Below are 27,274 nucleotides of genomic sequence, written 5' to 3'. Positions count from 1 at the left end.
AGGGCAAAACCCTGAGACCCTCTCCCACCTGTCTCGGCTTCTCTAGCCAGCCAGTAAGAGAGTTTCCTGCAGGCAGGCTGCCCCAATACCCACCCCCATCCACCGGACCCCACAAGCTACTAGCTTCATCCCACCCCCAAACTCGCCTATCTTCCTGCAACTTCAGTGGAAGTCTGAAACACAGCCTGCTACTACACAAAGACCAAGAAGTGAGTGACCAGCCACCCAGCGAGACACCCCACTCTCTAGGCCCTCCATAACGGAGCAAAAGTCAGGCCCCTCCTCCACCTATCTCAGCTTCTATAGCCAGACGGCAGGTGAGTTTCCTGCAGACACAACTGCTCCAACACCCCATCCCATACATCAGATCCTCAAAACTACAAGTCCCACTCCACCCCCAAACCCTCCAACCCTCACCCCCATAACCTCAGAGGAATGCTGAAACACAAACTGCAACTACACAGAGAGGACCAAGAGAGGACTCTAAAGCACAAGCTAAGAGTACACAGAGTAGACCAAGAAGAGAGTGAACCAGAAGAGAAGAGCAAGAAAGCAGGCTAAGAGAGACCTCAGTGGCTCCCTGAGACACAGACAGTAACAGTATAGAGCAAACCAAGAACAGCTCCCAAAGACACAGACAGCCACTGCAAGGATTGGACCAAGATGCAAAGATACTGTGGGCACCAATTGGAGGAAGAGATGGGTAGACGCCAATGCAAGAATTCCTCCAACAATCTAAAAAGCAACATGGTAACACCAGAATCTAGTGGTCATACAGCAGGAAGACTTGATCATCCTAACCCAGAAGAAGCAGAAGAAAATGATTTTAAACTTAACTTTATGAAGATGGAGACCTTTAAAGAGGAAATGAAAAACTCCCTTAAAGAAATGGAGGAAAAGATAAACAAAAATGGAAGAAATTAATAAATAAAGACCTCAACATAAATCCAACCACATTGGACCTGATAGAAGAGAATGTGGAAAGTAGCCTTCAATGCATGGGCACAAGGAATCACTTCCTAAATATAACACCGGTAGCACAGACACTGAGAGCAACAATAAATAAATGGGACCTCCTGAAACTGAGAAACTTTTGTAAAGCAAAGGATACAGTCAGTAAGCCAAAAAGGCAGCCTACTGAATGAGAAAATATCTTCACCAACCCACATCAGACAAAGGACTAACCTTCAAAATTTCAAATAACCCAATAAAAATTGGGATACAGAACTAAACAGAGAATTCTCAACAGAAGAATCTCAATCCAAAAGACACTTAAGGAAATTTCAACATCCTTAGCCATCAGGGAAATGTAATTCAAAGCAACTCTGAGATACCATTTTATACCAGTCAGAATGGCTAAAATCAAAAACACCAATGATAGCTTATGCTGGAGGATGTGGAGTAAGGGAACAGTCATCCACTGCTGAGAATGCAAAGTTGTACAAACACTTCACTCACTGAAACAGTCTATCTGAGCTAATGGGAGCTCACCAACTCCAACTGGCCTGGGAAGGAACAAGCATAGGACCAAACTAGTCCCTCTGAATGTGGTTGACAGTTGCATGGCTGGGACAGACTGAGGGCCCACTGGAATTGGCACCAGAATTTATCCCTACTGCATGTACTGGCTTTTTGAGAACCTATTCTCTTTGGATGGATACCTTGCTCAGCCTAGAAATAGTAGGGAGGGTCTTAGACCTTCCCCAAAGCAATGTATCTTACTCTCTGTGGGTGGAATGCAGGAGGGGGGTAAGTGGAGAGAATGGGAGGAGTGGAGGAAGTGGGAACTTGGATTGGTATATATAATGAAAAAGTTTTTCTTTTTAAAAAAAAATTAAATTAAATAAAAAGAACACAGAAGGCAAAGAGAGAGCAGGGGCTACACAGACATCCCAAAAAGGACCAGGAAACTCAAACAAGGTCAGATTAGCTAAGGCATAGAAAAATAATAATTGAGTAACATTTTCCACTGATTAATATTAAATATATATTCATATTTATTTTACATTTATATTAATATTATATCTATATCTATCAGATAGATAGATAGAGATAGATGGATGGATGGATGGATGGATGGATGGATGGATGGATGGATGGAGAGAGAGAGAGAGAGAGATTGATAGATCTCCAAAAGCTTTGTGTCCCTACCAATTGGAAATTGGTAGATACACAATGCTGGAGACAGATGAGCTGTCTTGGGAAAGCATTCACTAGCTTAAAAACTCAAGTTAGCAGCCGGCCGGTGGTGGTACACGCCTTTAGTCCTAGCACTTGGGAAACAGAAGCAGGTGAATATCTGTGATTACGTGGCAAGTTTGGTCTACAGAGTGATTTCCAGGACAGCTAGAGCTACACGGAGAAACCCTGTCTTGAAAATCCTGGGAAAAAAAAAAAAAGGTTTAAGAACTTTTTTGTGGTTTTGCTCATGAAACTGAAACCCGAAATCTCATGCAGAACAGGCAATCCCTCTACCATTAGCCATGCCCTCTGCCCCTGAGAAATAACTATTAATAAGAAGGGAAAATGTTGTAGAAGTATACAGTTCCTGAAATGTAGAGGTAGGAATGCGTACTGCATTGGAGGGGGTAACTTCTAACCCTACAGAGCCCTGGCTGACATTGAACATCTTCCTGCCTTTGCCACCCCTGTGCTGGGATTATAGGAATGAGCAGGTAAAGCTTGATCTGTTTTTCAAAATGATGTAGATTCCTCAGGAGAAAAAAAAATTTCCATGTTCATGGTCAAAGCATTCAAAACTTGAAACCTCAACACAGCCAGTGACAAGATTCGGGAGTCAGAGAGGCTTCTGAATTACTCTGAATGTTAACTTCTTCCTTGCAGAAATGTAAAACTTTATTATGTGCCTTGTCTTAAAATGCTTAATGATTAATAAGATATATTATGTACAGAAGGATCTGGAAAGGTATATATCAAGACTGGCTATTGCTGGTATAGTGGTGCATGTTTTTAAGCTCAGCACTTGAGAGGCAGAACCAAGTGAATCTCTGAGTTTGAAGCCAGCCTGGGCTTCATAGTGAGACCATCTCAAAGGAAAAAAAGAAGTGCAGCTATAAACAGGGATAGAGTGGTGGCTCAATGGATAAGAATGCTTGCTGTATAAGCATGAGAATTTAAATTCAGACACTAGCCCCCAAATCAAAAAGCAGGTGATGGCTACATGTACCTATAATCCTAGTACTGTGAGGAAACAAAGACGGGAGTTTGGAGGACTTGTCTGCCACTAACACTGAATGCCAGTCTTGTTTCAGGCTCAGTGAGAGACTTATCTCAAGGGAAAATAATAGAAAGTGACAGAGACAAACACTCTGGCCTCCATATCTCCACACATATATGCACATACACCAAGTGGTCATAGAACATTTTAGAGAGCCTATTTTCCTATTTTTGCTCATTTAAAGTCTCGTTTGGGTGAGATGAAGGTCAAAATCAGTTGAGCAAAGTTTATTTAATATGCAAAAGACCCTGGGTTCAATTTCTAGCACTACAAAAAGCCTTATATTCCTTTAATAAACATGTGCTACCATTTTGTTTGATCTGCAGATATATGAATGGCAATAAGATATTACAGTTACTAACCTCTTACAATACTAATGCAAACTGGATAGTGGAGTTTAACTCACAGACTAGACCAACACCTGCCTAGCAAAAGCCAGGAAAAAGTATTTTACTATGTGATCTGAAGTTGGACGTGAGCTTAACTCACTCATCCAATCCTAAAAAGTTTCATCATTGCAAAAAATCTGATATCTGGACCATATCTAGCATTAGGCATGAACTCCGGGTATGGTAGTCTCTCTTGAATGTCCTCTACATACAAAGGCCCACCTAATATTTTGTTTGTGATCTAGCAAATGAAGTTTGCCTGAAGATCAGAGTGCGGAATGAGGCACCAGTCAGTCAGATAGGCCAGGCAGTAGTGGCACATACTTTTAATCCTAGCAGTGGGAATGTGTTCAAGGCCATCCTGGGCTACAAACACTAGTTTGATCCAGTCTCAAAGGAAAACAGAGTCAGGCGGTGATGGTTCATACCTTTAACCATCACTAGGGAGGTAAGACAGGAATAAATATGGTTGAGCAGAGAGAGAAATAAAAGGCGGGAGGAGACAAGATTCGGGATTCAGTCTGAGGACTTGTAGAGATAGGATACCACATTTGGTCTGAGGATTTTAAGAGGTGAGAACTAGTGGCTGGCTGCTCAGCTTCTCTGATCTTTCAGCTTTCACCCCCTAATATCTGACTCTGAGCTTTTATTATTAAAACCAAGTAGAATTCACACTACATAAAAGGATTGTTACAGTTCCTCTTGGTTTCAGCTAGAACCTGAATAAAATACACTAGGCTCAGACACATACTCCCCCCACACACAGCTGACCAATGTCCTAGATAAGCCCTTGTTGAAGACTGGGGGTGAGATAGGAAGGCTGCTTATTTAAAGCCAAAATGCTGCTGGAAGAAAAGCATGGGTATGGGAACACAAGTCCCCTGACCTCTAATACCCGTTCTACTGCTCATACAAGCAGATAACCCAACAATGTGAAGGTGTCTGATGTTCAGCTATGTTCCCACAGAACATGGGCATCTCTCTGCCCTGACTCAAACATGCTACACTAAAGGCACAAAATATCATAAATAAAGGGACATCTCAAATTAAAAAAATGGAAAGCAACAGAGGAAGATATTGACTCTGGCCTCAATATTCACCAATACACACACAAACACAAACAAATCATATTTTAAAAGTGTATAAGAGCCAGGCATACAGACAGTGGTAGTGCACAGCTTTAATCCCAGCACTTGGGAGGCACAGGAAGGCAGATTTCTGGTTCAAGGTCAGTCTGCTCTACAGAGCTAGTTCCAGGACAGGTTCCAAAACTACTCAGAGAACAAAAAAAAGCCAGGTGTGATGGTTTACACCTATAATCCCAGTACCTGGAAGGCTGAGGAAGGATGGTGAAAGAGAAGTCCTATCTGAAAAACAACAAAAAAGGCAAAGTAATGGTATCTAATTTTAAGTGCAGCAGTCAGGAGGCAGAAGCAGGTAAATTTCTATGAATTTACAGACAGCCTGGTCTCCAAGGGCTACAAAGATCTCTTTTTGTTTGTTTTGTTTTTCCGGGCAGGATTTCTCTTTGTAGCCTTGGCTGTCCTGGAACTCTATAGATCAGGCTGGCCTTCAACTCAGAGAGATCCACCTGCCTCTGGGCTGGGACTAAAGGTGTGTGCCACCACCACCCAAAAGGTCTCACTTTTTAAAGTAGCTAAGTCTGGAGGGGCTTATGTACAAGAAGATATGTAGAACAAAAACAAAGGGATAAAAGGTATTATTATTTTACTATTAGGGCCAATCAACAGTGTTTGTTGACAGATTCAAGAACATACTTCTTGCTGGGCAGTGGCACACGCCTTTAATCCCAGCACTTGGGAGGCAAAGGTAGGCAAATCTCTGTGAGTTTGAGGCCAGACTGGTCTACAGAGCAAGTTCCAGGACTGCTAGGGCTGTTACACAGAGAAACTCTGTCAAATAAATAAATAAATAAATAAAAGAGCATACTTCTTTTTGGTTTTTTTTTTTGGCGGGGGGGGGGGGGGGGTTGAGACAGGGTTTCTCTGCGTAGCCCTGACTGTTCTGAAACTTGCTCTATAGAACAGGCAACAGATTGGCCTCAAACTCCAAGATCTGTCTGCCTCTGCTTGTTACTAGATAGAGCCACAGGAGGGTGCTATAGGCACAGCTAGGTAGCTGGCACGTAGTTCATGGAGCAGACACATGTGGCTGCTTGAGCAATCTGAATAGGAAGTTAAATCAAGCCATTTGTCTTGCCATATATGCTTGTCAAAGGCTAAACAACAATTGTCAACATAACAGATACAGGATTAGGACTACATGAGCAGGCTCAGTGGTGCATACAAACTGAAGTTTTCCATCCTAAGTACCAATCACTCTAAGAGAACTGTATACAAGATCTACTTTTTATCTGAAGCTACCCAACTGCAAAACATTTTGTACACTGATTATGGTAATTGCCTGATAGGCTTCATTTCCCAGTGTTAAATCACTTATATGAAAAGGATACATCCTTGTGTTTCATTCTCAGCACAAGGAAAACGCAGAACTATGTGCCCCAAAGTGAGGACTTTACTATACATTCATACACAGTTTCCTCAACAATACACTGCACATGACAGGGCTCTAATTAGATTAATGTCATTTTTGTCTATAGGAAATACACAGCTGAAACAGAAAAGGAAACTGAACATTAAAACTGCAAAATTCACCAGGCAGCGGTGGTGCATGCCTTTAATCCCAGCTCTCGGGAGGCATAGGCAGGTGGATCTCTGTTCAAAGTTAGCCTGGTCTACAGAATGATTTCCAGGACAGTCAGAGATACAGACACACCCTGTCTCAAAAACAAAACAAAACAAAACAAAAGCAAATAAAAGTTAACCGGAAGGTGGTGGTGTACTCTTTTAATCCTAGCACTCAGGAGGCAGAGGCAGGAGGATCTCTATGAATTTGAGGTCAGCCTGGTCAACATAAAAATTCCAGGGCAGACAGGGTTATTACAAAGAGAAACCCTGTCTCAAAAAAACAAACAAACAAAAAATAATCAAAAATCAAAATAAAAGCAGCCTGCATATGCAGTATTTATAAAGTTTATAGTATGGTAGTCCTTCACATTCACTTCTCAGCCACTCACAATACCTCACCCAGAGCAATGGCCAGTACTGCAAGCTATATTCATGCCCTGTTGTAGGAGATTGCTCGTTTGTTCCCAGCTGCCAAGAACCAAATAATCACACAGAAACTATATTACACTGTTTGGAGAGTGGCTTAGGCTTCTTACTAACTTTTATATCTTAAATTAACCCATTTCTTTTAATCTGTATATCACACAAGGCTGTGGCCTACCAGAAAGGTTTTGGGGAATCTGTCTCCTTCGGCAGCTACAAGACGTCTCTTTGACTCTGCCTACTTTATATATCTCTGATCGGATTTCCCACCTGGCTACATAGTGAGACCCTGTCTTGGTGGCCAGCGGTGGGGTGGGATGTCAGATTCCCTGGAATTGGTTATGGATGGATGTGAAGCCACCACGTGGGTGTTGGGAACCAAACCTCCTGGGTCCTCTGCAAAAGCAAGTGCTCTTAACTGAACACTTTTGGTTTTGTTGTATTTTTGAGACAGGGTTTCCTTGTGTAGCCATGGCTGTCCTGGAACTTGCTCTGTAAATCAGGCCATTCTAGAATACAGCCTCCTAAATATTGGGATTAAAGGCGTGTATCACCACCACCTGGCCCCCAGATGTTTTTTTGTTTTATTTTGTTTTTAATGCTGAGCACTGAACTAAACTACAGTCTCTTTCCCTGCCTATGAGTTTTTGCTACTAATTCAACTAAGCTGTAACAAGCCCCCCAAGTCTTTGTGTTCCTGTTTACCTCAGTCTCCTTGCCCTTGATGAACCTTATATGCCCATTTATAAATGTCTTCCCATTAAAAATTCAAGTCTCACATTTCAGCCTGCTCAATTATTGAGGTGATCTAGAAAGCTGGGATTCTGAAAGGTCATTCACTTACTTGCTATTTTTGTTAGTGTCTACTTCTTGTCCTATCTACTCACCACAGCCTCATCTGCATGGCATAGGCCAAGAGCAGAAAGAAAGCCTCATGCGGCCTCTATCTGAATGGCACTGATCAGCATAGTAGCAACTTATGTGAATTAGAACTACACCTAAGTACACGAGGTAGGACAGTGCCTTGCCCACAGTTTAGCATTGGGGCCCTGAGATCTTTCAGTATTAGGATATTTTATCATTTATTGAAAAATAATCCTCAGGGATAAATATTAAGGAATGAACCTGAGAAATCCACAGAGTGACTGTGAAGACACGATTCTCCCTGTCTACTTCCTTGATCTAAGCCAGTGCAACCCCTTGGCCCCGTCTCTTCCTTTTCTGTGTGCTGCTTTCTCCTCTTAGTCCAGAGAACTCAATGACCCATTCCAGTCAGCAGAATGTGGACTTTACCCTCCAAATGGAGGTCGGCTCCATTGGTGGTGGTCTCGAAGCAATCGGAGCAATCATTATGAGCAAATCTCCCCAACATTTCAACCTGGCAAACATTACTGATAATATTATGTTTGATCTATAGAAAGGAGGGATAAGACTTACAGAACTCTCCAGTAATTTGGATCCCCTTTCTCAAAAGCACACCAACCTCTCTAGAATATGACTTCAGGTCTAACACAAATCTTCCCAATCTTGTCATTTCTCCATCTACTCTCTCCACTTGGTAATTGGGAAACAAGCATGTTCATCGTCTTCCAACATTTATCCTACTCTGCAGTTCCTTAAGAATCAGTAGCAATTCCATTTCTAGCTGGTCTTATAGTTTCTGAATAAAATATCATGTCTAAGTAAATTGTTTGGAGAAGCTTGGTATTCTGGTAGAGCCTTATATGCTTAGAGTTTCGATCTGTCCACCTCCTTACTTAACAAAGCCATGTAAAGCCTGCTTTCCACACAGTTCTTCTCATTTCCCCAAGCAAAACAGCAGGTTTTCACTGTCCTTACTCTATGCATGTGTGTGTGTGATTAGAGATGTCACCTACAGTCTTGCACACACTAGGGGATTCTTGCCACTAAGTTACACCCCTAGCCCCATCCCCATTGTACTTTTAAAAACTCTATATTTAAAGTATTTGCTGAGTTCTTTCAGCATTCTCACTTCCTGAGTTTCCTAAATTTGAAGATGCTAAGCTTGAAGATGATCAAACATACTACTTTAAGTCAAGCAGGTTGACATATATTTAATAATCCCAGCTACTTTAGGAGGCTGAAGCAGAGGAACAGTAATCTGAAAACAGCCCAGGCAACTTGATGATACCCCATTTCTTTCTTTTTCTTTCTTTCTTTTTTTTTCAAGACATGGTTTCTCTGTGTAGCTTTGGAGCCTGTTCTGGAACTAGCTCTTGTAGACCAGGCTGGCCTCGAACTCACAAAGATCTGCCTGCCTCTGCCTCCTGAGTGCTGGGAGATGATACCCCATTTCAAATCTTAAAGCAAAAGGGGTCTAGAGAGATGGCTCAGGGGTTAGGAGTACTTGTTACTCTTGCAGACAACAGATACAATTCCAAGCACCTATACAATGTCTCACAATCATCCATAACACCAATATCAGAGGATCTAACAAGCACACATGTGATGCACATATATGTATGCAGGCAAAAGATTTATACACATAAAATAAAAATAAATCTAAACAAAAATTTTTCAGTAATACAAATAATATAGTAGTAGAATATGTGCCTGGTATGCAAGAGGCCATGGCTTCAAGCCCTGATACCACAAAAATATTTAATGCTCACATGTACATAAACATAGTCTTAAAAATGTCTTAGAGTTGAAAGTGAAAGTAGTAGAGCATAATGTGCTTTGCATTTGTAGAGCCCTAGGTTATACAAACATAGTAATGACTCAGCACACTAAAACACTAAAGAGATATAAAGATAAGTAGACACAGACACACACAGAGAGACAGACACACAGATACACACATCCTTACTTGCCTCCATATTTTACCCTCCTCAACTTGGATCCAGAAAATCCAAGATCATTGGAATGATTGTTTTCTGAAAAGTTAAAATCTGGACAGGTAGTCATACTAATGCCTACTGAAGCACAACATGCCAAGTGATTAAGATGATAAAAATCCCTTAAACACTAAATCTTGAGTCTTTGGGCCTAACGCCAGGTGAGAATGACTATCTTTGATATTTGAGAATGACTAACATGAGAGTCCAGTAAGTCACAAGGTAGCACTGTCTGAATGGCCTCCCCAAATTCATCTGTTTAGCTTAATCTCCACTGTGATGATACAAAGAGGTAGAGTAGGGCCTATTGGGAAATCATTAAGCTTTGAAGGCTCTGCCCTCATAAACGGATTAGTATCTTATAAAGAAGGTCCACAGGAAACTAACTTGGGCTTTTTATGCTGTTAACATGTGAGAACAGTGTCCCTCTCCTCCAGAGAATGCAAATGCAGCATCGAGGTACCACTTCAGAAGCAGAAATCAGCCCTTACTAGACACCAAGCCTCTCCACGCATTGACTTAGGATGCCCCAGCCTCTAAAACAGTGAGAAATGCATTTATTACTGCAGAACAAATGAACTAAGACAACTGGCCCTAAACAATAGAGCAACAAACATTTTTGGTTTGATTTTTTTTAGCAATCAAACCTAAGGTCTTGCACATACCAGGCAAATCCTTTACTACCAAGCTATATTCCAGTCTAATATTGATATCCTTTTAATACCTTCTTCGCCTGCCTTAGCCTGAACATGTCTAATTCTCTGCTAGGCCCTTAGACTAAAGCCCAAGGGTAAAACCAGAAGCAGAAAACAGGGCTCCAGATGCTAATAGGCATTTTCTACTCATCTAATCTTACCCAACTAGCCACCCTTGCAACCTTGGTCGAGCATTTCAGTCTCATAAGATATTACCAGAAAGACGCTACAGATCACAACATGATCTGGATACAAATTTACGCTAGGGAAGGCCCCGAGGACAGGGTGAGTCACAACCCATTCATGTTACTTCTGCGTACTCTACCCAACTCAGTACCCTGTATACTCCAAAACAGTTATGCCCTTACTAGATGGGCTTCAAAGATCCTTTCCTAGAGAAAAAGCTTTGCAGCTTACTTCAGTCTACAAGCAACCAGAGCACAAGATGTAACACATCTGACCTACCACAAAATGTGGTTAAGATAGGGTCTTCTCCTAGGTATGGTAGCACACAACTTTAATCCCATCACTTGGGAGGCAGAGGCAGGTGGATCTTAATAAATTTAAGGCCAGCCTTGTTTATAGAGTGAGTTCCAGGATAGCCAGTGATATGTAGTAATACTGTCTCAAAAAAAAGATAAGGTCTTCTAGAATTTGTTGCACTCTACTCCCAATCTCCATGCTGCCTCTGAAGGTCAGGAAGCAATTCTGTGGTTTATGAAACACAAACAAGGTCTTTGGGTCCAGGATATACAATGAGGAGTTAAAGTCACAGTAGAAAGCAAAACTACACAGCTCTATATTCTTGGTTAGCCCACAGCTTCCTTCACAGGTCCCTGGCCCCTACTCACAAGGACAGCAGCAAGGAAAAGCCAGCAATATAGAGATTCCTCTGAGCACGGAAAAGCTTCATGTGAAAGTGCTCCATGGCACCTGGATTGTTCTGGAGGTTCACCTTTTCTGTCACATCATCATATTTCCGGATCTCACGTACAGCATCTATGGAAGAGCAGAGATGGCCACTTAAAAAGAAAAACAGGAAGCAAGACTCCTTTCCTTCAAATCCAAGTACTAATTCTACGCACACCTTTTGTGAGAGGTTTTATCAAAAGTTTCCCAACCTTAGACCTTCTTCTCTTAACTTTCTATAAACTAAGCCTGTAAACTAGATAGATCATAAACTTGTACTATACTCCAAGATGCTCTTCAAGATTGAGGCTTTGCTGGCAATGGAAACAGATTCCCTTTCCCATGATACTCCCAACCGCAATTTGTTATTTTTCTCTCAAGTTGAACTGTCAACCACTTAACTGATAAGTCAGGGGTCCTGTTGGTGGAAAGCTCACAAGACCTATTCAGGAAGCATGGGCCACAGTAAGCATTATTATTCTTTACTTAATTAAAAAAACTTCATGGGCTGAGGAGATGACTCTGTGGGTAAAGGTACTTGCCATCAAGCCTGACCACTTGAGTTCAATCCCTAGAACTCATATGGCAAAAGGACAGAACCAACTCTTGTTAGTTGTCCTCTGTGACATGCATGTGTCCCCAACCAACAATGAACTGTAATTAAAGGTTTTTTAAAGAGGAATTTCATGCCCATCAAAAATTCAAACAGCAAAATTGTAAAAAGAAGTTTCTTAATACAATCACTTAGAGTAGGGTAAATAACACAGCTATCATATTTAAAGTCAATTGTTCATAAAACCCTATATTGTCTATATAACATACATTTGTCACTGAAATTATCTTCAGTCTGTGTTTTCTGTCCACCTTCCTCACAACAGATATGCTACAAACAGAAAGAACAAGCCTTCTTCTCTATATCTCCTACAGTTTAGCACGGGGCACATAGCAAAAACTGTAACTGTTGAATGAGTGAACAGCCTCTGCTCCCACAAGCGCCACTGACTGATGCACAATGCTCTGGTTTAATAATATAAGTCCTCAGAATCTTTTGTCTGTAATGCAGAAATGGAACCTTAGTGTATCTACTAATCTCCTCCACCACTTAACTCCCAAAAGAATTTTAGCTAGGTGGTGGCGGCGCATGCCCTTAATCCCAGCACTCAGGAGGTAGAGGCAGGAGGATCTCTGTGAGTTCGAGGCCAGCCTGGTCTACAAGAGCTAGTTAGATCCAGGACAGGCTCCAAAGCTACAGAGAAACCCTTTCTCAAAACAAAACAAAAAATTAGCAGGATTTGATGGCATACATCTTTAATCCCAGCACTTGGGAGGTAAAGACAGGAAGCTCTCTGAGTTTGAAGACAGCCTGGTCTATGTAGGGACTTCCAGGACAACCAAGGCTACACAAGGAGACACTGTCTCCCACTATCACCACCACCAAAAAAGAGGTCAACTCCTTCAACAAAGGCGGGACATTTTTGAAGTCAAGACATAAAAATCTACCTGAAGAGCTGAGTATGGTGATATATACTCATAAACCTGGCATTTGAGAGACTGAGGCTTGAGGGTCACAAGTCATAGTTAGCCAGGGCTACAAGATGAGACCCTATCTCAAACAAACGCCTAAAAACAAAAAAACCCAACTATCTGAAGGCACCCCTTAACACGCCTCCATGTGAGATAGGCAAGATCTCATTGTTTGGGTACTGTTCAGTTTGTAGTTTCTAGTTTGAGACTACTTGGTTTTCAAGCTCATCTTGCATAACAACAATGTGCCTGCCCTCATACTATTTTTTGCATTAAATCTGTGCCATGAAGCACTCTCAAATGCTGCCAGTAGGAACATAAACTGTCATAACACACCTGGTAGAAAATAAAATACATTCATACCCTCAGGTTCACTGATGTGGGATTTCCCTCTATATGCTGTGAATACCATTGGTTAATAAAGAAACTGGCTTGAGCCTGTGCAGAGCAGAATAGAGGTAGGTGGCGAAAATTAAACTGGATGTTGAGAGTAAGGAGATGGAGTCAGAGAGAAGCCATGTAGCCTTGCCGGAGACAGACACAAGAACTTTACCCAGTAAGCCACAGCCACATTGCGATACACAGATTACTAGAAATGAGTTAAATTCAGTACTGAAAACAGCCTGGTATTGGCATAAGAACAGACAGGAGGACCAATGGAACCAAAGAAAAGACCCGGATATCAATCCACACATCTTCGAACACCTGATCTCTGATAAAGAAGCAAAAAATATCAAATGGAAAAAAGAAAGCGTATTTAACAAGTGGTGCTGGCATAACTGGATATCAACATGTAGAAAAACGAAAACAGACCCATATCTATCACCATGCACAAAACTTAAGTCCAAATGGATCAAAGACCTCAACATAAAACCAGCCACACTGAACCTTACAGAAGAGAAAGTGGGAAGTACACTTTAACGCATTGGCACAGGAGATCACTTCCTAAATATAACTCCAGCAGCACAGACACTGAGAGAAACAATTAATAAATGGGACCTCCTGAAACTGAAAAACTTCTGGAAAGCAAAGGACACAGTCAACAAGACAAAATGACAGCCCACAGAATGGGAAAAGATCTTCACTAACCTCACATTAGACAGAGGGCTGATCTCCAAAATATACAAAGAACTCAAGAAATTGGTGACCAAAAGAACACATAATCCAATAAAAAATGGAGTACAGACCTAAACAGAGAACTCTCAACAAAGTCTAAGTCTAAAATGGCTAAAAGACACTTTTTCTCAGAAAATTAGGAAACAACCTTCCTCAAAGACTCAGTAATACCACTTTTGCGTATAAATCAAAAGGATGCTCAATCATGCCACAAGGACATGTGCTCAACTATGTTCACAGTAGCACTGTTTGTCATAGCCAGAACCTGGAACCAACCTAAATGCCCCTCGACCGAAGAATGGAAAAGGAAAATGTGGTACATTTACACAATGGAGTATTACACAGCAGAAAAAAAATGATAGCTTGAATTTTGCAGGAAAATGGATGGAACTAGAAAACATTATTTTGAGTGAGGTAACCCAGACCCAGAAAGACAATTATCACATGTACTCAGTCATAGGTGGTTTTTAAACATAAAGCAAAGAAAACCACAATCCCAGAGAACTCAGACAACAATGAGGACACTAAGAGAGACTTACATAGATCTCATCTACATGGGAAGTAGAAAAAGACAAGATCTTGTGAATAAATTGGGAGCATGGGGACCTTGGGGGAGGGCTGAAGGGGGGAGGAGAGAAGCAGGGAGGGAGCAGAGAAAAATGTAGAGCTCAATAAAAATCAATAAAAAAAAGTAAAAAAGATTTATGTATGTATATTGTCTTTTGTATGAATGTACACATGCACACCAGAACACGGGGAAAAAGATGTCTAAAGTACAGCACGTAAATGGAAAAAGTACAAAGAAAAGTGTATGAGTCCAGGTTGTAAATATTTCAACACATAAAAAAGTATTCATGAGGGCTGGAGAGATGGCTCAGTGGTTAAGAGCATTGCCTGCTCTTCCAAAGGTCCTGAGTTCAATCCCCAGCAACCATATGGTGGCTCACAACCATCTGTAATGAGGTCTGGTGCCCTCTTCTGGACTTCAGGCATACACACAGACAGAATATTGCATACATAATAAATAAAATGAATATTTTTTAAAAAATTTAAAAAGTATTCATGATAGTTATCTATGCAATGTGTTACAAGGGATTGTTAAGTGTTTACCTTTTGCATTTAAAAAATATGCATTATTTTTATAATCACAAAAAACTAAAATCATTTTTATATTGTTACTTATACTTAGGAATCCCATCACTCCAAAGACTACCTTGGCAAACAATCAAGAGGAACCTGGGAATAGGAGACACTGTATGCTATCAACAAGGACAGTAGTAGAACTTCCTCTCAAGCCTCAGTCCATAAAAGTAATTTCTTTATCTCCAACTCTCTCAGAAAGGAAGGGCTCTAGCTCGTTATGCTCACTATTGTCATAATATTGTTATCAACAAGCATGTCTAGCTGCAGAAGGTATGTAGACTTTTCTAAGTTATGCTTTCTAAATTTTTAAATCATCTTTGTGTATGCAGTGTGCACATGTGTATTTGTGTATAAATACAAGTATATCTCAGAATACCTACGGAAGAGGATAACCTCAGGTGTCAATCCTTGTCTTCCACCTTGATTGAGATAGGGCATGCAAACTACCAGGGATACTTCTACTCTACTTCCCAACTCCCTATAAGAGTTCTGGGACTGTAGACACTTACATTCATCATCTGAATTTTATGTGGATTATGGGAATTTGAAATCAAGTCCTTACATCTGCACAGCAAGTGCTTTTACCCACTGAGCCATCCCCACATCTCCTAGATTATGCTTTAAGCATTAAAGTAAGAAGTCAGCAGTCATTAGAGCCATATTTCCCTAGAATTCCCAAGCAGACACCTGCAGATTCCTGATCTACAAAAACCATCGTTTGTGTCATCTAGTAGATCTACATAGTTCTCTCTGGTCCGCTGAGTTGTACTAGAAAATCAACAACTTTTGTGACTCTAGAAAGAGGACAGAGCAAAACTGATGGAATAATCCCAACACTTCGTCTTGTCTCTACAATTTTTGGCTCTATCCCAAACTCAAAAGCAAATACACAAACTTAGCAAAAAAAAAAAAAAGTCAGGCAGTGGTGGCACACACCTTTAATCCCAGCACTCAGGAGGCAGAGGCAGAAGGATATCTGTGAGTTTGAGGCCAGCCTGGTCTACAGACTGAGTTCCAGGACAGGATCCAAAGCTACAGAGAAACCCTGTCTCAAAAAACACAAATAAACAAAAATGACAGTGGTGGTGTATGCCATTAATGCCACCATTAGGAGGCAGAGGAAGGCAGACTCTGTGAATTCAAGGCTGGGGAGGCAGGAATGGCGGATGGAGACCCCATGACAGCAAGATGATGTGTTGCTATGATTGGTGTAATAAAAAGCTGAACATCCAATAGCTAAGAGGAGAGTATAGAACGGGCTTCCAGGAAGAGAGAGAACTCTGGGAAGAAGAAAGGCAGAGTCACTAGCTAGACATGGAAGAAACAGGATAAAGCTGTACAGAGATGAGGTAATGAGCCACATAAAAGAACATAGATAAAACAATATGGATTAATTTAAGTTATAAGACCTAGTTAGGAACAAGCCTAAGCTAAAGCCAAGCTTTTATAATTGATAATAAGTAACTCTCCATGTCATTATTTGCAGGCTGGTGGTCCTAATGAAAAAGTACTTACTACACATGGCATCCAACATGGAGGCTCAAATATTCAAACATTAAGAACTGAGAATGGTAAGAAAAGTTTTACACAAGGAGCCAGATGTGGCTTCCTAGTCCTGCATTTTCTCAGATGGGCCCCTGGTCAATGTACAGAGGCTCAGCATACAGAGGTATGACTATTGGCTGCTGCCTGCAGACTTCAGCCAGCTGCCAGAACAGAACCATGCAGTAGATGGACTGACCCTTGGCTCCCGAGGTCAGAGAATACTGCAGATGCACAAAAAGTCAGATCCAGACAAGGAAAATCTCTTAACAGATACAGTATGCTTAGAAATGTGCTTAGATGCTGAAGAAAAAAATGGGATAGACAATCATAGAAAAATAAATAGTTTGAAAATAATTTTGGGGGGGGGGGTTTCGAGACATGATTTCTCAGTAGCTATGGGGCCAGTCCTGGAACTTACTCTATAGACCAGGCTGGCCTCGAACTCACAGAGATCCACCTCTCTCTGCCTCCCGAGTGCTGGGATTAAAGGCGTGCACCAAAAAATAATAGTCTTTAAAAAGTAAAGTAATATAAAAAAGAATAAGCCACATAAGGATGGAAAATACACAGGGTGACTAGATCCTGTATGGTGCTTTGTTGACTCTGAACTGTTTTAAATGCTAATGAATAAAAAAATGACAGCTACTGTTGAATTGTGGGAAAAAACTGTTGCATTATACCAGCATATACATTTTAAAGATGTCTTTTAACTTCAGAATGGAAGTCAAGTGATGTGGGATTCCCCTCTGTATGCTGTGAATATGTTTAATTATCACTGGTTAATAAAGAAGCTGCTTTGGCCTATGGCAGGGCAGAACAAAGCTAGATGGGAAAACTAAACTGAATGCAGGGAGGAAGAAGGCAGAGTCGTCAGAGAGCTGTAAGGTAGCCTCTGAGAAAACAAGACATGTAGTAAATGAGGTAACACTACAGTCACGTGGCAATACATAGACTAATAGAAATGTGTTAATTTAAGATGTAAGAATTAGTTAATAAAAATCCTGAGCTAGTAGACCAAACAGTGTTGTAATTAATATAGTTCTGTGTGATTATTTGGGTCTAGTCAGCTGGGAACAAAAGAAGACTCTCCACTTACAGTCAGGAAATATGTTGTGTTGAGGGGAGGTTGTGCCTTTATTTCCAACAGGAAACAAAAAGAAAATGGCAACCCTGACTCCTGGAATCTCAGAATGAGACTGAGTCTATGAGCTGTCTCCTCCCGTCATACATTCCTCTCTAGAGAAGAGTCAGTAGCTAACTGTTTTGCTTTCCTGGCCTTCAAGTTGAACCCCAATTTCTGTCTCTGGGTTTTTATTAATTGTGCTACAAAAAGACATGTTACTTTGGAAAGAGGTTCTGCTTTAATTTCCATAGAAAATAAAAGACTGTGGATTTGTTCAAAGTTAAAAATGATCAGGTTTGATCGAGGAAGACTCCCTGAAAATTCTGGCTACAAAGAAATAAACCTAGAAGAACTACAAGACACGTGACGTTTATTTTACCTGCTCAAACATAAAACAAAAAATCATCTTTGGCTGACTTGTGTACTTATATTTATGCAAAAATATACTTGTATTTATGCAAAAAAATGTATGTTATCTTTAAAAGTTTATGTATTTTCAGAATGAGGGGATCAGACACCAATGAAAACAAATGGCCCAGGCGATCCAGCATCTCAAAATGACTGTTGCAGTTTCTCTGGGGAAACTTCATCCAGCTTCAAGGCTGCTGGCTGAGATGATCCAGCCTCACAGAATACTCCAGTCAGGACTTGTGACTTGTCCGTAATCCTAAATTTTCTCAGGGTCCCCCAAAAATTATCACCACCCCTAATCAACAGTAGTCTAAAGAGCTATGACCACATTTCCAAAAAATGGGTTATGGATACTTATTATCATTTATAGAGGGTTAGTTACAAGTTGTTATTGGTAATGGTCATTAAAAAAGCTGAACAAATGAGATTAGATTCAGGGATCTCATTCTAAAAAGAAAAGGGAGAGATACAGAAATGATAGGATAAAAGGGTAGATTATTGAATCTGCTTTAATCCAAAAAACAATTATTAATCTCAAAATATTTTGCCTTGAGATGGAGTTTGGTTCACTGATACAAATTTAAAGTTAATTTTGCTATACTCTATGTATATTTCTACTCTTGTTAAGGTATTTTGCTTACGCAGCTCATTTAAAAACTGCAATGTATAATTAAGAAATACAGACTAGTAGTCATCTACAATAGTCAAACTTATAGTCATGTTAGGTATGTTTTTCAAGGTCATACACAGATATAGACAGATGGTCTCAAATAGTTCAAAGACCTACATAATATGGAATTTAATATGTTTAATAACCTAAGGCTTTTCACAACAGTGAGGCACATATGCTTCTGGCAAGCACCAATTTACATCAGAGAAGATGATGGGCATCAAAAAAACTGTATGCAGCCTGTTTTCTTTATGGCAAAAGCTAGTCACATGGGTAAAGAAACCGCCCTTGCCTCAGTTGCTGACAGTTCCTGTCCAAACTGGACCAGCAGGATACAAGAAAAGCAACTGCTGAATTTTGCCAAGACAAGGTAGGATAGTCCTTCAGAATTCCCTGCTTCACAGAATGTCTGCCAGATATGCTAGGTCTGTAGGTCAGAGGTGGATGCCCCAACATTACAGAGGAACTTTGGGTGATTGTCCAGACAGCCTGATATCTGACATTAGGTAGCATTTCTACTCTTCTGGGGTCTTTGATGGAGTTGAAGACTATATAGTTAAACTTACAGTTTTCCTTAGTTATGATAGAAAGCAAATTAGGTATAAAACTTCAGACACACCAAGATAAGATAGATAATAGAGTATTTTCTCTAATTTTGCCAAATACGAATAGATGGGATATTATAACTATAATCTTACTTGATAACTGTTTCTGTTATATATAATTTTACCATGTTAAAGTTAAAATCTTTCTTTTTGGTTGAGTGGTAGTGGCACATGCCTTTAGTCTCAGCACTTGAGAGTTAGAGGCAGATGGATCTCACTGAATTCGAGGCCAGCCTAGTCTACAAAGTGAGTTCCAGGACAGCCAGGGGCTATTACACAGAAACTATGTCTCGAAAACAAAAAAAGAAAGAAAGAAAGAAAGAAAGAAAGAAAGAAAGAAAGAAAGAAAGAAAGGCTTTCCTTTTTAATTAGGCAAAAGGGGGAAATGATGCGGAATAATCCTTTTGTGCACTGTATATATATCTGTAAATGGAAGTGGAGCTTTTCTATTCCGACTGCCCAGTATTCCACAGCATATATATTGCTATGATTGGTTTAATAAACAAGCTAACTGATCAATAGCCAAAGAGGATAAAGTTAGGCAGGGAAAACCAAACTGAGATTGATGGGAGGAGGAAGGGTAGAGTCAGAAGAGCTACCAGACAAAGAATGAGTCAGATATACAAAATAGGATAGAGGAGAAACCATGAGCCTCAGGACAGCACATAGATTCTTAGCTAAAGGCTAACCTGTAGCTCCTTATCTACTGGGAAACCCTGTCTAGAAAAAAACAAAACAAAACAAAATAGATGTCAAGTTTATAAGGTTGGGAGACATAAAAGCTTAAGCTGTTTATCAAGAAAATGTTTTAAGGTCTACAAAGATATTTTAAGGATGGTAATAAAAGTTATGAAAGAAAGTGGGTTAGGTACAAAACTTTGGACTAAGATAGAATAGATATTTTCTCCGTATATGCCAAACACAAATGGACAGCACATTGTGAATCTAATTCTTACATAATAATTGTTCTTATAATTTTACTATGTTAGAGTTAAAATCCTTCCTTTTTATTTAGACAAAAAGGGGGAAATATTGTGGGATATTTGTATACTGTGTGAAGATGTATTGCAGTGAATGGTGTAATAAAGAACTGAACGGCCAATAGCTAGGAGAAGATTATAGAAGGGACTTCTGGGCAGAGAGAGAACTCTGGGAAGAATAAAGGAGCCAGACAGATGCAAAAGAAGCAGGATGGGCAGTATGGAGATGAGCTAACAAGTCACGTAAAAGAACAGAGATTTAAAAATAGGGTTAATTTACACTGTAAGAACTAGTTAGAGACAAGCCTAAGCTAAAATCAAAAATAATAATAAGTCTCATTATTTGTGGGCTGGCAGTCATGATGAAAAAGTACTACTATACTATTATTGCTTGGCATTTCATGAAGTTCAACTCTAAGCAAGACCTGCATACTCCCTATTGGCTCCTATCCCAGAAACTGCTCAGACCCTAAGTGGAAAAAGCCACCTCTTAGAGTCTTGCTAAAAGCACTTCAAGAGGTATGTGAGCAAGTGGCACCCAATAGCTGTGCCTGGGAATCTATAGGCATATTTGGCCTGTTCACAGGAAGTCCCATCAACAAATCCCATCAAATCCTAAACATTAAGGGAAAATGCCCAATGCTGAAGCTAGTGGATGGAGTTGTGCATAACACTAACTCAAACTCTACCCTGCAGCATTTTTACTGGAACTTGAGGAAAGTACTCCAATGCCTATGTGGGCATCACATCTCTGAAACAGGACTTGATGTTTCACAGCAGAGTAAAGAGAATAGAGTTCAAGCAAGGGAACATACTGATAGCTCATTATAGCAAATCAACAATCATTCAACAGTCAGACAACTGGCCCCCTGTCTCTAAATGGGTTCACTACCACGTCACTGTAAAATGTTCCTCTTCTATCTTTTTGTTTTTTGAGATAAGGGTCTTTCTATGTAGCCCTGGCTATCCTAGAAGTTTCTATGTAAGACTAGACTGGCCTCAAACAGAAATTCACCGACACCTACCTCTTGAATGCTGGGATTAAAGGCAAGCACCACCTTGCTTGTCTCCACTTTCTTCTTGATACCACCTACCATGGCCACAGACCTAAGCCTGCCCTCTGATCCATTTATCTTTCAAAGTCTTGTGGATAATGCATGCTAATGCTGAAATTTACAATACCATACAGCTGTATTACCTGGAAAGACTTTATACCTATGCATATACAGAGAGGTCTCAGCTGTCTCTAAGACATGCTGTCACCTAGTTTTCTACCTCACACTATAGGAGAAAGCAGAACACCATTTCCAGCTAGGTTATTTAATTCGTCTGTCTTGTACTTGGAAGCCCTGCTTCACCAACCATGCTGGTATATACATGTAACTCCAGCACTTGAGAGACTAAGTCAGATGTTTAATGCCAGCCTAGACAACAGGGTAAGACCCTATCTCAAATAAAAGAAACAAAAAACAACTCATGTCTTTTTTTTCTTTTTTTCAGAGCATTTTTGCTTTTTTTTTATGTGCATTGGTCTTTTGCCTCCATGTATGTCTGTGTGAGGATGTCAGATCCTCTGAAACTAGAGTTACAGACAGTTGTGAGCTGCCATGTGGTTTTTGGGAACTGAACCCGGGTCCTCTGGAAGAGCAGCCATTGCTCTTAACTACTGAGCCATCTCTCCAACCCTGTCACGTCTCTTTTTAAGATGAGAAAACAACAAACAAAAAGCAACCAGGCACACATCTCTTTAATATCAGCACTCAGAGGGCATAGGCAGACAGATCTCTGAATTTGAGGCAAACCTGGTCTACAGAGCCAGGACAGCCCAGGCCACATAGAGAAACTGTCTTGGTGTGTGTGTGGGGGGGGGGGGGGTGTTCGAGACAAGGTTTCTCTGTGTATCTCTGGCTGTCCTGGAACTCACTCTGTAGACCAGGCTAGCCTCAAACTCATTGAGATTCACCTGCCTCTGCCTGCGTGGAGAGACTCTATCTTAAACAACAAAAAATAATAATAACAGTGATAAATAAACAAATAAAAACTAAAAGACAAAATAATTTTGAAAAGATGATGTCAGGCTTCAAGGAAGAAGACCACACTGCTGTCTCCATGACTGGACCAATGTCACAGGCCAGTTAGTTCTCTTCACATCATTTCTAAAATAACTAGGGTACCCTGGAAACAAAGGTGGTCTAAGAGTATATAAAAGTCACTAAGTGTAAGCCCACATGGACTGCTATGGGAACCCATTGAAATGAAGGCCTTGCTAATAGCACCTCCTTTGCAGATAAATGACTACTTTGTCTCTGAGAAGGTAAAACTTGTTTTCTATCCATCCAATATGACACAGGGCTTTAGAAGCCATGACATAGGACCTGGTCATGGAGCAACCCCCTGCTACAGCTCACTCACCAATGACCAACAGCACAAGGATGACGATGAGAACCACAAAGAAGGTGTTGCCATAGGATACTACCAGCTCGACCAGCCGGGATTTGAAAATCTTCTGCCATCTGTGAAGGAGATGAAGACAGACACTAAACCTTCACAATACAAACCCTGAGTAAAATGTAAAGACAGTTTGGTGCTCTTCTCCAATGGCCAAGGGACCTGTACAAAAATCAGTCTCAGCTGCTTATATATTTCCCCTATTAAGTTCAATAGTACTTAATAAAAAGATGTTTGTCAGGGATGGAGAGATGGTTCAGAGTAAAGAGCACTGGCTGCTCTTCAGAGGACCCAGGTTTAATTCCAAGCACCCACGTGGCAGCTCTCAACTGTCTATAACTCCAATTCTAGGGGGTCCAACATGCTCACACAGACATACATGCAGGCAAAACACCAATGCACATGAAAAAGAGAGAGAAAGAGAGGAATGAACAAATAAATAAATAAATGATGTTTGTCCACCTGCAAAAAAAAATTCTTTTTTTTTTTCGTTTTTAGTTTTTCGAGAAAGGGTTTCTCTGTATAACAGGTTTAGCTGTCCTGAAACTAGCTCTGCATGCCAGGCTGGCCTCAAACTCACAGAGATCTGCCTGCCTTTGCCTCCTGAATGCTGGGATTAAAGGCATGCACCATCACTGCCTGGCTGGAAATCATTCTTAAAATACCAGCAGTCTCTAATAACGGAAACTTAGTTTTCATTGTACTTTCCCTTGTAGTAGTTGAGTGTTTGCCACAAACATAGTTATTCCTTTTGTTTTTCTTTTCATCTTTTTTTTTTCCTGTGGCAGGGTCTTATTACATAGGTCCCTGGCTGTCCTAGAACTCACTAGGTAGACCAGACTGTCCTTGAACTCAGGGATCCACCTGCCTCTGACTTCCTGTACTGGAATTAAAGAAGTGTGTCACTATGCCTGATTCCTTCTGTCTAATATGTGGCAATCTTTTTTTGTGTAGATACCTACCACTCTAGGTTTTAAAAAGGAACCCAGATGCTCCATCATTTCCATGAACAAACATTCAAGACATAGCTCTAAAAAGCCTTCAGAAGGAGTTCCATAGTACCAAAAAAAAAAATCAGCAAGTCAGACTGATCATGGTGGCACACACCTTTAATCCCAGCACTCCGGAGGCAGAGGCAGGTGGATCTCTGTGAGTTTGAGGCCAGCCTGGTCTACACTGCAAGCCAAGCCTACATACTGAGATCCTGTCAGCAAACCACCCTCATCATCAAATGCAGGTTTAAAAATGAACAGTTAGTTTGCTAGAAACATGACATGGCATGGTTCTGAATTTGCATTTAGTGTTTTAAGCTGGTCTTAATCAGTTCCCCCTTCCTTCTCCTTTTTTCACTTTTTTCTATGTGTTTGTATTTATGTGTGGATACACGTGTGTTCTGGTGCTGTGCATGAGTGGGGGGTCTTAGGTGTATATCTTCTTTAATCATTCTCTACTTTATTTTCTTTTTTGGAAATGTCTCACTGAACCCAGAGCTTACTGATTCAGCTAGACTGATTAGGATCCTCCTGGTCTTTGCTTCTAAAGAACTGTATTACAGGAGTGCGTCTCCTTGTTCAGCTTTTACATGGGTGATGGGGATCAAGCTCAGATCCTCATATTTGTGCAGTAAGCACTTTATTGACAAGCTATCTCCCTCCCCAGTCCTTATCATTTTCAGATAGGAGGGTCTCATGGGTAGCCTCAAACTTGGTAAGTAGCCAAAATAGGCCTTGAACTCCTGATCCTGCCTTAACCTCCTGAGTGGTGGAACCAAGTTAGTTGTCCTAGAAAACATCCAAGACTACATACAGTCCTGCCAATGTTTTTGGTCTCTATATTTCCTGTAAGGTGGATGCCAATATGAGTTTTGGCAAGAATATTCCTTAGGTATTACTAACTGTGGTGATTTTATAACATGTTAATTTAAATAAGGATAATGTGCTGATGTATTAAGTATAATTTAAAAATTAGTAGCTAATTCACTTTTAGCAAATCTTGTTTGTTAAAAGGGAATATGGCTTCATCCTTCATAGGCTGAGTAATGCTCATGAGCCTACTAAGCATTGCCAGTAAGAGCTACTTAGGAGGACAAAAGTCACCAAATCAACAATGAAAGCCAGTGGTGCAAGTATTCTGATTTCCACACAGCCCTGAGGCCTAAAGGTAGGCAAGAGAATATTAGTCACAAAACTGAAGATAGATCTTCCTTTACAAAGGACCAGAAGGCAGGGTGTACAGAAAAGGAACTGAAGAAGTAACAAGGCAAAACAGTGTGCAGGATTAGTGATTTAATAACAAACAAACCAACAAACCTCCTGTCACCCTCATCTAAGACAGGTTTTACTTGTTTCCATTTAGCCCCAATTTCAGACTGCACCAACTCTACACACAGAAACTATAAGGTTCAGGGCTAGACAGGCACCTTCCACATAATGCTTGTCTTGTTGCTCTACTAGTCATACCTTTTGGGGGAAATGAAGGGAATACAGAGAAGCAACACAGCAAAGACCTCTGCGTAGAGGAAGGTGGCAACTGCAGTCCACTGTAGACTCATCCTGTGACTTAAAGGTTTCCAACAGAGAGATGGGCGTTTGTCTCCTGGTAGGGCAAAGGGAACAGGAGAAACCACGTGAGCTGGGCAGCTCATCTAGTTCAAGGACCCTGGAGAGGCTGGGGCTGCTACTCTTCACAACAAGACTCTGGCACTCTGCTTCAGAGCTTGTGAAGCCCTGGCTGAAACTCAACAGGAATACTTGGCCAATGATGCTTCAAAGGGGCTGCAAAGTTACCCCAAGATACCCCAAGACCATGTTCTCAGCACATAGATTTATTTGGTCCCAGAGGGACAAACAACAGGAGTTGGAGATCTAGGGAGAAGGGAAAGAGGTATTTGTCTCTCTGTGACAAAAGACTGCCTCTGTATAGAGAGACAGACATGACCCAAAGGTAAATGGCAGTAAAAGGGAAAAGGAAATCCCGTGTTAGGATGAGTTAATTTTGAATGGACATGATAATTATGGCACTCCAAAAGGGGGCTTTTGATTGTTGAACTTCAATACTTTGATAGCTGCATCTTGGTAGTCAGCCTCAGGAAGAGGTAGTAGCCAAATAAGGGAACAGACCTTGGTGACTAACTTTAGGAATGTAATCTAACAGTTTTTAGCAAGGAAGAGGGAATGGGAGAGGGAAAAGCCTGCCAGAGCCATGTTTGCCATGCTTGGGCCTGTGAGAGCCCCTCCAACGCTAGCCAGGCAAAGAACTTCCCTTGACTGGGATAGTTACTTATGGCCCTCCAGCATAAGTGTTACCATGACAATGTACCTTTGTTGATGATTCCTTTCGGGGGAGGGGGAGTCCAAGGGATTCCTTAGACCTGTTTAACAAAAAAAAAAAAATGTTTCTTGTAAGAACAGTACATGAACAGGGGCACCCATCAGGCTCCCTTCCCAGACAAGAAGCCTTTGATAGAGGAGCTACTTCTAATTCAGTCGTTCCTTCAATGGGCCTGGGACTGCAATGTTCATATGTGCACGTTCTGCAAACACCACCGCCTCGGCCCCAGCGCAAGCAAGGAGGCCCATTCCAACCTCCCACAACAACACCAGAGAGGGTCAGATAACCCAGGAGCCTCCCTCTGAGGCTGCTTTTCGGAAACTAAACAGGCCTTCCGACTGCTCCTGCGGATGCATGAAATGTGAAGCATTAATGTGCCCTCAAAATGCCCACACACAAGAGCGACTCCTAGAGGACAGAAATCCAGGCCAAAAACAAATGCAGGTCTCTACAGAACACCTCAAAGCCTTACCCAGAGAAAGTTCCAGAACCAGAAAGTCTCGCCCGAAGCCAAAGGGAACCAACAGCCTTAGTACGCCACAATGCCACCCAAGTCCATTGTGCCAGGTGGCCTTCAAGGTGCTGGACCTACCTGGGCAGCTCTCTCGGATGGGGTTTCATCACTGACCCCCGCCCTCGTGCCCCGCTCCACCTGCCACCCCAACATCCCTCTACTGGACCCTGCCCTAGACTCCTAAGTCAGCCCGAATCCAGAGATTTTACAGAATCCCCAGTCTTTCTGGGACACTTAGTTCCTGCCCTCATGAAGGGACTGGTGGTCCGAGAGGCAGCCACAACCGCGGACTCACCTTACCGAGTTTCAGGCAACGCGTACACCCTACCGCCACTACCAAACTCTCACCACCGCTCCAGCCCGCCCCTTAGCCCGCGACCGGAAACCGGAAACGCGCGTCGGGCCCCGCCTACAAGCTCTCGTGAGGCCCCAAAGGCTCCGCCCGCTGACGTTTCCCGCCCCGCCCCCAGGCCTCGGGCAGTTGCCTAGGTCTTCAGAGGAAGTGTCGATTGCCGCGTCTCTGACTCTTTGAACACGCAGGGGTGGTGCTCGGAGGAGCCTTGGCGGGAAGGCTAGGGCCGCTTCTCTAGCCTACGCGGTCATCCCTTGTCTCCGTGGTCAGAGAAGGGGTGGGGCTCAGCCGTA

At 41.5% G+C, this 27,274-nt stretch overlaps 1 protein-coding gene across 2 annotated transcripts in view; it reads right to left on the bottom strand.

Moving 5' to 3' along the window:
- Positions 1 to 27,254, bottom strand: part of Bcap31 (B cell receptor associated protein 31) — a 37,668-nt gene extending 10,414 nt beyond the window's left edge. The window contains exons 1-5 of one of the 2 annotated variants that reach the window (XM_048457737.3): positions 27,115 to 27,254; positions 26,104 to 26,155; positions 25,245 to 25,380; positions 22,750 to 22,850; positions 11,163 to 11,310 (exon numbers count right to left, since the gene is read on the bottom strand). In XM_048457737.3, coding sequence (XP_048313694.1) covers positions 11,163 to 11,310; positions 22,750 to 22,850; positions 25,245 to 25,336 — 341 coding nt within the window. In that variant the 5' untranslated portion in view covers positions 25,337 to 25,380; positions 26,104 to 26,155; positions 27,115 to 27,254. Of the gene's footprint in view, positions 1 to 11,162; positions 11,311 to 22,749; positions 22,851 to 25,244; positions 25,381 to 26,103; positions 26,156 to 26,924; positions 27,056 to 27,114 lie in introns of those variants that run through there. The other variant, XM_048457736.3, reaches the window with a different exon arrangement.
- Between the last annotated feature and the right edge of the window lie 20 nt (positions 27,255 to 27,274).

The sequence above is a fragment of the Myodes glareolus genome, chromosome X (assembly GCF_982192425.1).
Source record: "Myodes glareolus chromosome X, mMyoGla1.1, whole genome shotgun sequence".
Lineage (NCBI taxonomy): Eukaryota > Metazoa > Chordata > Mammalia > Rodentia > Cricetidae > Myodes > Myodes glareolus.
The sequence above is the reverse complement of the archived record's forward strand: the minus strand, read 5'-3'. Positions and strand labels throughout refer to the sequence as shown.